The sequence below is a fragment of the Gasterosteus aculeatus genome, chromosome 18 (assembly GCF_964276395.1).
Source record: "Gasterosteus aculeatus chromosome 18, fGasAcu3.hap1.1, whole genome shotgun sequence".
In the NCBI taxonomy this organism is placed as follows: domain Eukaryota; kingdom Metazoa; phylum Chordata; class Actinopteri; order Perciformes; family Gasterosteidae; genus Gasterosteus; species Gasterosteus aculeatus.
Genome location: NC_135706.1, coordinates 16,253,522 through 16,264,948, shown reverse-complemented (window position 1 = coordinate 16,264,948; position 11,427 = coordinate 16,253,522). Strand labels below are relative to the sequence as shown.

Below are 11,427 nucleotides of genomic sequence, written 5' to 3'. Positions count from 1 at the left end.
ATAAATCAAAGGACTGAATAATCAAGAAACAACTGGCCAGGGACATTACATGTATTTATGATTAGATTACTGTTGACCGGCCCTTGTCTTGTAACAGTGCATAACTTTAGTATGGGAATGTAGTAGTAGTTTTACTGTAACAACATGCTAACATTTAGCATGTAACATGTTTGATTAGCAATATATAATTGATCCTATATGGAATAATGTTATCTTCAATTTTGCCTTATTATAGTGTAGAACAATTCTAAAAACAGAATGATCAGCAAAGTAATCTCAGAAACAAAACGCAAACATTTTTTATTACCACAGTATAATTACAATGTGATTAAGCACAATATTTAGACAATTACTAAATATAACAAAATAGATTAAACAAAGGAGAGTGCTTTATATATCAGTCCCAAGCTGGTTATTCTCATTCCATTTCTGAATTATGTACAACTATACAAAATCAGTTGACCGTATTACGCTTCTTTATGGGTGAAACCGTATTCCCCGGTTGTAGTGCTTTTAATTGTATTATGTTCTACATAAAGACATACGTAAGTAACCGGTGTGTATGAGAGGAAATGGACCACGTGGACATTGTCCCCCTGCTTATCATGTAAACTAACGTCTTTTCGCCCGGTGGGAATATTCAGTGGTCACCGACTTGGTGTGGCAGGACAGTGGCCACCGGAGCTCGGTTGCTCCTGGGTTTGTCTTTTCCCTTCATGAAGAAGGTTAGCAGGTCCCCTTTCCCTTTGACAAATATGGGCCCCCTCCGGATGAAGCGGAAACCATACTCCTTCAGGATGTCGTAGCAGTCCTCCACCACCTGAGGGTGGAGCAGAACATAACATTTAAACAAATGAAATAGAAAATGAGCACGAACCTATGAAGAGAAGAGTAATATCGGGATATCTTGTGTTTGTGTGTGCGCTACCTGGATGTTCCCCATCACTCCGGTGGACTCCATCCTGCTGGCTACGTTGACCGTGTTGCCCCAGATATCGTAGTGAGGTTTACGAGCTCCAATGACTCCAGCCAAAACTCCGCCCTTGTTCAGACCTAGAAGGGGATGGAAAACGTGGAAACACAAACACACAACCTTGCAGATGTGCTCAAAGTCACGCACACACACACACACACTAACCGATCCGAAGCATGAAGTTGTTGAAGGACTGTTTGTTCAGGTTGTTCAAGGTGACCTTCATGGCCAAGGCAAAGTCCGCCAGGTCGGCGAGGTGTTGCCAGCGCTCGATCAGTGACTGGTCCTCCGGCTGTGGACTTCCACATGCTATCATCCTCGCCACGTTACAGTGCAGGTAGAGTGCAACACGTCGTTCTACCTGAGTACGTTACCTTGCGGTTGCTGTATTCGTTTGTGTTGCTCTCTGGCGTGAGTCCCGATGCAGCCATGTAGGTGCTGCCTATTGTCTTGATCTTAGTGATGTAGCGGAACTCATCCCTGTCCAGTAACTTGAGGAAGAAATGAGGCACCGGTTGGATGACAGGTATTTAATGTCTTAATGCGCCGGTTGAAGCAGCTGGTACTCACGCTGTCAAAGTCAGAGATGATCTCATTGAGAATCCTGAGACACTCGAGGCCTCCGTTGTTGATGCTCTCTTCAGTGTAGAAGTCAGAGAAGTTGGGGATGGACGCAAACATCACACCTATTTCATTGTAAGACTGGCTGTACAGGTCCTGAAAATCACAAAAGGCACGATGGATGTTAGTTGGCTGATAATTAATTAGCGCAGAGGAAAGCTTGGATGTGTCATTTTGAAATACACCTCCAGATGGCACTGAAAGGCAGCGCATTACGTCGTGATGAGGTACAGCGAGACATGCCGTGATGCATTTAATGTTCTGATAAATAGTACGGCATCAGACCCGTGTCTACTGAAGAAGGCGTAAGCTGCAATGGCTCATCACCTCGTCTCTCTTTTTGGAGCCCAGGAAGTGTTTGGCCACGTGCTCCGGCAGCATGTTGGTGACCAGAGCTTCGTTCCAGCGTCTCATCTCAAACACCCTCTCCTTCTGGTCGTGCACACCCATCTTCCACAGGAACAGCTTCCTGGACTGGAGCTCCAGCTACACACACACACACACACACACACACACACACACACACACACCGCGGAGAAGGCTGTGTAATATTTCGATGGAGTGAGCAATGGAGGAAACATCTGATGGGGGAACAGGAGACAATGACTCACATGGCGCGCAAAGAGGTAGAAGTCAATCATCATGACAATGATCATCACGGTCATCAGGTACTTGGACGGCACTGTGGATGTTCTGCAAACAACAACGAATATCACATCATTGTTCTCTATTGGCTTATTTAGTGAAGTATTTACAATAAAAATGACATTGAAACCGTGTTCATTGATTTGCTTTCCCTGTCTCTCACCTGTATGAGGCAAACTGTATATAGTCGTACAGGTCATATATGTCCCGCCAGCTGTAGATATTCACGGCACCAGTTGCTGTGACGACCAGCACCATGAGGCCCAGTTTGATCAGGTGGCCGACCTGCACCAACATGGCGGTGGCGATGAGTGACATCACAGCCATGAAGCTGTAGTGCTTTGGATTGTCTGCGCAGCCTCGGTCCCCCAGGGACTCCAGCACGGGGCCGGAGGTGCTGTTGAAGACTCGAAGGGACGGTGGAGCACAGCTCAGCTGCAATGTCAGGGATTCAACACACCGGTTGTGAGGCCCGTTATTAAGAGCTAGGACGCAACACGTTGAAACATCGAGATTCAAATTACAAACTGGTTTAATCCCGTGACATTTTGTTTCCTTTGTGCATTGAATCAAACCATGTATTCGTAATAGCGCCGCTACAGCAGCGACAACGTGAACGATACGGACAGTTGGACCTCTTGTCTTTTAGCAGCTAAGACAGAGAAATGAACGTTCACTTCAGCGTCCTCTGTTCTCGTCAGACCTCGGGAGGCGGTGGCGCGTGCACCCGGCTGCTCCCGCCGGGGACGAGACAAATGAGCCGGCAGGCAGCGAGATGGACGCCTAATGGGTCCCACTGGGACACGTAGTCAGACACATACAAGGCGCCGATGGGTTGACGAGGACAAAGTGGAAACACGCAAATAGAACGGCGTGACGATCGTACCATGTCAGCGATCACAGCCATGGTGAGAACAAATATGGCCGCCATGGCCCATGTGTTTCTGGCCCACCGCGTGCGATCGATCCACACCGAGAAAGACACCAACCGCTTAGAGAACATCTGTGACAAACAAACATGTACTCAATGTGACGTTCACATATGCTTTATGCGTTTTTATAATTTACACCTGCGTAAATTCGCCACAACCGTGGAGGCTGATTATCTGTCCTCACCCTGGGAAAGATGGCGGCCAGGGAGCACACGGTGAGGACGAGCAACAACCCCTCTCCTACCGCCAGAGTCACGTAGTTCACAGCCAGCCTGCAGCGACAACGCACAACCTCAATCGACCATTGCTCGGGTTGCGTGAGGATCAAATGTCGATCTGCGTGTAGTTCATGAGACGTGAGCTCACAGGGGGTCTATGAACACCTCCATCGCTGTGACGAAGAAGAGCACGATGGCGCAGCAGCAGAAGGCCGCCCCGCTCCGCTTCTCCTTCTCCGCGGAGTACTGCTCCTCCAACTGTGCGTCCAGAAAACGCAACGACAGAGGGTTGATTTGGTGATCCTTCATTCTGCGAGGAACACAAAGACATCGTAACTCTCTGCTTTTCTCGTCTTTCTTTTGTATTTGTCCGATTCTTTTTACATTTGCTGAGTTTCTCTGTCCAGCAGCTCCTGCTGCAAACGTCTGTTGATCACTTGCTCCTCGACCACCTTATTCCTCTGATGTTGTCATCATCAAAAAGAGAGAATGGAGATGGAGAATTAATAAGGATAATGTATTGTTGTCAACATACTTAAGACATTTATTAGGCTTCACCTCCTGTTTAGACTCAGTGGGGGTGGATTGGCATGAGGCTGCGTTCCCTTTGGTCGCTGTAGTGCTGATTAACTGGTTTGAATTTCTGTTTGACAATGTGCCTGATTTCTGGGGGCAGAGAAGCAGGAGAAACATCTGTTAATGCGATTAAAATAACCAGGTTTTCCAGGTGAATGTCTCCACAAACCAGTCAAGTTGCAGTTTACGTCCTTGTTTGTCCGTCACAATGACAATTGGCATTGTTAACATATAAATGAGGTCCAAGTGACCTATGCGTTCCTACGGACACGAGGCCGCTGTGACTTTAACCACCAGCTCATCCTTGAGTCCAGGTACATGTTTATCTTAACATTGACCTTTGGAACGGACCAACGGACCAAACCGAAACATCACGCCGAGTCTTTTCGGGCGGAACTGAGGAAATCACATTTCTCTAGAAAAACAGGAAATATCCTACACTGAAGGTTTGTGGGTTAAAAACCATCATTTCAATCAAAGAGAGAAGCAACTCACATGTCGGCTGAGCCCGTTCGCCACCTGTTTAGGCACCAGAACTAAGTAAGTGTCGATGCCTTTCTCCAGCAGGTACTCGCAGCGCTCTCCTCCATCCCCCAGCTCCAGCTCAAATTCCCCGTGCAGACTGTCCTTGGTGCTCTGTGAAATGTGCACCCTCCTGCGTGGGACATGAACCCTGTGAAATCAAGTGCACCGGAGAATTGAACCTGCTCACCCAGGTTTTGAGAAACAGGCGCCCTCACCCAGGAATGCCCCCAGACTCCATCTTATTGGCTACGGTGACGTCTGTGGACCAAACGTCAAACTGCCACCTCTTCTGGCCGAGCACGCCGCCCAGCACGGTGCCCGAGTGGACGCCCACGCGCATGTCCACGTCGGTCTGGGTTTTCTCTCGCACGTACCTGGAGGCGGAAGGGAAAGCGGAGGGTCTCGGACGGGTCTCCGTTCGCTCACGTCTCGTCGCCTTGATAAGCATTCAAACATCTCAATTCTTGCCCACAGAAATAATCCGGGCCGTTCTCCTGACTCTCGGGCAGAGTTTAAAAAAACATCTTTTTAGTTGTGACGAATAGAAGCGGCACTCACGAGATGGCGTCGACCATGGCCAGGCCCATCATGATGGAGCAGGCCGCGTGGTCATTCCTGAAGTCAGGAAGCCCACAGATACAATAGTAACAGTCGCCGAGGATCTTGATCCTCAGCTGGTGATGTTCCTGCCGCACAAGATGAACGCGTTCAAAACGAGTGTCGCGGAATTAATCTCAAAAACAGAATAAAAAATGTAAATCTACCAGCATTCCTAACAACAATATACGCAACAAACTTATTGTCAAAGCACGTGGAGCAGTGATGGACTCAGAAGGCACTTCATCACATTGTCTTCACCGTTAGAGCATCTTAAAGCACCTTCACGCTCATTTGCTCCACTGAACGGGATCCTATGGGACATTTATCCCCCAGAGGAGACGTCATTCTGTTTGCTGGGGCAGATCTCAGAGGGCCTTTCACGGTGACATGGACGGTACAACGAGTACGGTGACCCAGGGAGACAAACTCACTTCTGCCAGTTTATCGAAGCGGGCGAACAGTTCATTGAGCAGCTTCACCAGCTCGTGGGCGCTGCAGGTTGAGGACAGCTGGGTGAAGCCCACGATGTCGGCAAACAAGATACTGGAACAGAGGAGAAGAGGTTGCAACGCAACGGTCAACGCGCTACGACAACCGCACGCGATGAAGGAAGTCGGTTTAGAGGTCCCCACCTGACGTTTTCGTGGCGGTACATGTACATGGTGTTGAACTGCTGATGCTGGACCTCCTTCTGATCGGCCTGGCTCTTCATGCCCCGCAACATCTCATCGGCGATGTGCTTGGGCAGGATGGACAGTAAGAGTTCCTCCTACACGGAGCCACAGTCGGAGCACGCTCAGGTTTATCACGTTCCGTGTGGACAGAAGAGATCAATTTGTGTGTATTTTGTGTGTGTTTGTGCGCATAGCATGACTGAAGGAGTAAAGGGATTCTAAAAAAGATCCTGTCAAATGGTTGGCTGCGTGTCTTCTACCAAGACCCCCGAGGTAAAGGCAACGTTTCATTCTGTGTGCCGTCACCTCGTTAGTACACAAACATGCACCATTAACATTCTCATTATACAGAATGGTGCCTGGAAAAGGAATGAAGTAGAAAAAAGCAACTCCAAAAGAGATAGATGTCAATGGGAAGGGGAACTTATATTTGACATATAAATATCAAATCACATCTTCACCCAATTGTACTGTAGGTCTTTTAGTCCCAGAGCTCAGGCGACGGTATCGTGTCCCGGTGGCTCTGCTGGTGAGAACAAGTCTCTCTAATCACCCTTTCAGCCCCGAGCAGAGCAACACACAGCGCGACGAGCGTGTCCTACCCCACAGGTGTGTCCTGCTGACCCACATACGGAAAGTGTACCTGTGTGAGCCACTTACCTGCTGGGTGCTCTGCTCCTCCAGCGTGAGCTTCACCCCCAGGGACTGACGGGCCTCCAGAAAGGCCGTCCTGTACTTCCTGTCCGCCATGTAGTACGACATCACACCCACCACGGCGGCGCACAGGTTCAGCATCCAGTTGGCTAAGAGCTGAGAAGAAGGTCAGAGGAAGTGTTTACACACGTACATCTTCATACTGTCCCTCTGTGAGCTACTGTCTCTGACTCTGCACGGAGACGTGCATGAAAAGAACCTTTTCAGGGAACTGCTTTAATCAAAATGTTCTTTCTTTGTGGGCGTATTTAACACATGCTGCTTTGTTATAAAATGCATTTTATATGTTGCACAAAAGTAAATGTTTTAGCGCCACAATAATAAGGAAACTTGTTTTCTCTGTCAAAAAGTGTTTCTTCCAGGTGCAACTCCCCCCACCGGGGGGTCGTATATTTACCTGCCTCGCCAGCACGGGCCCCTGCAGGTTGTCCTCGAACCTCTTGGCCACGGCGACGCCGAGAACCAGGGTGTGCGTCCCGCAGGCGATGGCCGTGAGCAGCAGCAGCGGCGCCAGGTTCAGCGGAAGCGTCAGAAAGCTGCAGAAGCTGAAGAACGCCTGCCAGCCCGCCGCGTCGCTGGCGTGAGGGAAACGCGCGTGGTTGAGACCCGCGTAACACAGCACGTGCACGGCGATCATCAGCCACAGGACGTACGGCACCGCGCCGCGCAACACCGGCGACGCGCGCAGCAGCTCCAGCCGGCACAGCGCGTAAAGCGCCGCGTCCGCGGCCAGCCCCGCCGCCGCGACCACCACCAGGGCCAGTCTGTCCCGCGTGTACGCCACGGCGCACATGAGGAGGACGAAGGCGTTGAAAAGCGCCGCGAACACCGCCAGCACAAGCAGGTTCTCCTGCCTCTGTCGGCGGAAGTAGTTCTGGTAGATTCTCTCCAGCGACGCCGGCGCGAACGTGAGGCGCACCGCGCGCGGCAGGCAGCCGCAGCAGCCGGACCGAACCACGGTGACGTCCCGCGACCGACCCGCCCCGTGAGCCGCACCGCCGGGCATCTGCGCGGAATACTCCGCCGAGTACTCCGCGGACTGCTCCGGCGCGGAGGCTCCGACCCGGTCCACGGACATGGTTCAGCTTGGAGGGGCGATCCGACACCGAACCGATTAATCCCCGAGGCCGCGGAACGGCAAAATCCGTGGAAAAGTTGCGGCGCGTCCCATCTCAGGGCAACTTTTTGGAGACGTGTTGAATTGTTGACTTACTTTTGTTGATTTTGCCAAAAGAACGACGTCCCCGTTGCAGAGAGTGACTCGTTTAACCATCGCGTTCATCCACCGGTTGAAACGATGCTGATGACCGCGTTACATAAGGTCGTTCCAGCTGCCGCGTCCCGGTTGTTTGGGTGGAAAAACATCTGCTTTGTTGCTGCTGCAGGTCTGTGTGGGCTCATGGTAGACCAACAAAAGCCTGAGGATATCCAACGTCTCGTGTCTCAGTTTGAGCAGGTGGAGGAGCATCTTACGCGCGTGAATCCATGGTGAGATCTGCAGACCAGATGCTCCTCCAGCTTCTCTCCCTTCCGAGTTCTAAACAGCAGGTCCTCTGTTACTGTTGCTAAGAGGAATCCAAAGTGACGCCGCCCTCACGATCACGTCTTGGGAAATGTAGCAACGCTGGTGTGAAGAAAAGGGATCATCACAAACAACCGACACTTAAACACTGACAAATAAATACACATGCTCTGATTTCATTAATCAATTATTTTATTCATCAAGCTTCCATAAGCTTTCCATCCCAGGTTTGATCAACAAGTAAACACACACACACACACGTAAACATTGTGGCCTCGGGTCCAGACGTTTGACCTCAGTCTCTGCGTGCGTTTGTTGTTGGTGTTTGAGAGTTTCCTATCATGCCGCTGAGAACACTTCCCGTAGCCAACAATATAGCCACCACAATTCCCCCAGTGCCCAACCTCCCCAGAGCCGCGGTAGCCAACGCCGCCGCCCCGAGCGCCCCGGCTCCGAAAGGCGCCGCCGCCGCCGTGAGCGTCTCCATGCCGACTCCTCGGATCAGCTCGGGCCCCGCGACGAGGCCCACCTGCAGATTGACCTGCGTGTGGAAAGGGCTCCTGGGCGCCCCCAGAAGAAACGAGCCCGCTGCGACCAGGCTGACGGAAACCAGTTCGGGTGTCGTCGGGGGAGTCGCCGCCAGCGCGCCGCCACGCATCGCCACTATCGCACCGAGAGCGACCGAGCCAATAGCCGCCACGGTCCAATTTCTAGCCCCGAACGCCTTCTTCGCCGCCACGCTGGCGGCGCCGAGGGAAAGGCCGGCGGCTGCGGCTGCTCCCAGCATTCCCCCCACGCCGCTTCGGGTCCCCAACGAAGCGCTCAAACGCACGACGGCTCTCAGGGAGACTGACGATACCACAGCAGCTCCAACGGTGACCTTTCCAGCCGCCGCCGGCGCCAGCCCCACCGTGACCACCGTCCCCAGGCCGGCGCCCAGCAGCCCCGCGGCCACGAACGCCACCCAGAGGACCGACTGCAGCATCAGGACCATCTCGGCTTCGGACGCCTCTCCCGGTTCACCGGCACCCAAGCCCACTAAAAAGCCCAGGCTCCCCACAACGACGGAGTAGAAGAAGATCCGCTCCAAAAGTTTACACTGGGTTTTGGATTTTGGTCTCGGCGTCATCCTGCCTGCCAGAGCCTTTCGGAGGGCGCAGAGCACAGATATGGTCAACCCCGTGAGGAAGAGTCCAAAGAACACGCCCATTCGCCCGTAAACGACACAGAGGTAGAGCGTGATGAAGATGATGGCCAGAGCCGTGGTCATGTCGTTAATGTTGGAGTTTGAGATCACCAAAAGGACCTGGATGGCTTGAGCTCCGATGTAGATCCACGGCGGAAGGATCCCGGCTAATAGTCCGGTAGCGACGGCCCCCGCCACCACGGAGACCCCCGCCGTGGCCTCCGCCAGCGCCGTGGCTCCGCCTTTGGTCAACAGCTTCATCACCACGGCGGCGAGGAGGAAGCCGCTGCCGAGGGAAACGAGCACGGAGGAGAAGGCGAGGCACGCCGCCACGACCCCGGCGCCCGTGGAGCCGACTCGTCCGGCGGCCAGAGTCGCAGCGGTCAGGAGGACGCCATCTGTGGTCAGCGAGGGCTCGAGGGCGAGTAATGCGACTTCTCCGAAAGCAAAACCCGCCGATGCACTTTGCAGGATTGTCTTCAGTGCACCAGAAGCACCTGGAAGGGGAGAAGACACCTTTTATTAAAGAAGAAACATGTTCAACCCCGTCAACGGGACACATATTCAACAGAAACCCAAACTATGGTGCTGGTTAGTTGATGGAGGTTGAAAGGTGTTACCGTGGTAACAGAGGATGGTACTCCATGGTACTTTTTGGGCTGGATCTTTCTACGGTATTTTAGTTTGTCTTTTGTTCTCACAAGTTTTAACAACATGATGATTTTATTTATTAATGCCTTTGTAAAGCTAATTTAGGTGAATGTTATATAAAAGTCATTGATTATTAAGCAAAAAGCACGTGTAAATGTTGTTTCAGGCAGCTAATATAGTTCCTAGTTACTCTGATTTACAATTCGATGTTTGCTTGGTCCGCACATTAGGTGTAATTAAGCTTAATTATTAAATAAAAAGATAAGACATTGATCCCTCCAAACAGTTAATTCCAATAGTTGCACCACATTTGTTCACAGTTGTCAACAAGCTGAGGTTTTGTGCACAGAATTGCATAACAGGTTTGTTTAATTGGACAATAACACACGACAATGGACACAATGAGCTTCTTCTATAATCCAGACATTATGCAAAGTACAGCAACGGCACGGACATTATACTTTAATGTACTTTATACTGCACGGACGCCAACAACATATAAATACCTCAAATGGGCTGTCAACACATTACTGATACAGCATAGACGTTACTTTGCTTATAACACATTTGTACTTTTATTTGTATTTACTGCTGCCGGCACTTTAAGAGGAAATGAAACGACTTAAATGGATCCATGTCGTCACTTTAAACCCGGAAATGTTTCAATGAAACACATTTACATTTACTGTCGCTTTTAATGCAAAGCGACTTAACGTTACAATAAGTGCAATAAATCAACAGGGAACAAAACCAGAACAATAAGAATCAAGAAAGTAAAGCTACAATAAGAAAGCCAGCGTGGTATAATACGGTTTTAATAAAGAGGTAATTAATAAAGGGCCAACTGGTCGCGAGGTGCGTTTTATTCAAACATTTCCAAAGAACGTTTCTCGGGCTTCACCCTGTTGATTATTTGCAAAAAAATAGTTATCACACATAAATCGGCATGTGTGAAGCGTGGCTACATACATGTAAATGACATGTAATGGCTGCAGCGTCTGGAAGCAGCTGCGACCGTCGGGGAATATCTAAGTTTTACTAAGTACTTTTACTAAGTATTTCTATTCCTTATTTTAATCTTACCCAGACTGGTTTCCGCCATGTCTCCTCGTCGATGAGACACTTTCTTCTTCTGCGGATCTGCGTCATTTCATCCATGAGCTGCTTTGCCGCCACCTACAGTGTGCAGGTTGTACCTACAGACCAGCTTGTGATCATCAGGATCAGCATCAGGATCAGGATCAGGAAACATTTAGTACCAAAATATGCCAAACATACAAGGAATTTGTCTTGGCGGTTGGTGCGCGGCAGGAGACATTGTGACATCATCATCATCTATGCGTCTACACAACAATCACCTGGAGCAATTCCACCGCACAACCAAACCCTTCTGACAGTTATTGCCTTTTATTACTGCTGAATACTGCCCAATCCCCCAGGTCCCCATCCCCCAAGTCCCAATCCCCCAGGTCCCCATCCCCCAAGTCCCAATCCCCCAAGTCCCAATCCCCCAGGTCCCCATCCCCCAAGTCCCCATCCCCCAGGTCCCCACCCCCCAAGTCCCAATCCCCCAGGTCCCCACCCCCCAAG

The 11,427-nt window shown here is 50.7% G+C and overlaps 2 protein-coding genes across 2 annotated transcripts; both read right to left on the bottom strand.

Moving 5' to 3' along the window:
- Positions 1 to 278: 278 nt before the first annotated feature.
- On the bottom strand, positions 279 to 7,556 carry adcy3b (adenylate cyclase 3b). The gene is made up of 20 exons (XM_040160117.2): positions 6,876 to 7,556; positions 6,425 to 6,574; positions 5,723 to 5,859; positions 5,522 to 5,633; positions 5,049 to 5,176; positions 4,706 to 4,864; positions 4,461 to 4,620; positions 3,948 to 4,055; positions 3,774 to 3,850; positions 3,538 to 3,699; positions 3,356 to 3,443; positions 3,126 to 3,242; positions 2,403 to 2,674; positions 2,206 to 2,287; positions 1,922 to 2,080; positions 1,544 to 1,690; positions 1,348 to 1,464; positions 1,139 to 1,265; positions 929 to 1,053; positions 279 to 820 (listed from the first exon to the last, which is right to left on the bottom strand). The coding sequence occupies exons 1-20, from the start codon at positions 7,554 to 7,556 to the stop codon at positions 641 to 643; spliced, it is 3,288 nt and encodes a 1,095-aa protein (XP_040016051.2). The 3' UTR covers positions 279 to 640.
- A 618-nt stretch (positions 7,557 to 8,174) lies between these two features.
- Positions 8,175 to 11,399, bottom strand: LOC120807770 (uncharacterized). Its single transcript, XM_040160119.2, has 2 exons — positions 10,921 to 11,399; positions 8,175 to 9,683 (listed from the first exon to the last, which is right to left on the bottom strand). The coding sequence occupies exons 1-2, from the start codon at positions 10,937 to 10,939 to the stop codon at positions 8,296 to 8,298; spliced, it is 1,407 nt and encodes a 468-aa protein (XP_040016053.2). The 5' UTR covers positions 10,940 to 11,399; the 3' UTR covers positions 8,175 to 8,295.
- Between the last annotated feature and the right edge of the window lie 28 nt (positions 11,400 to 11,427).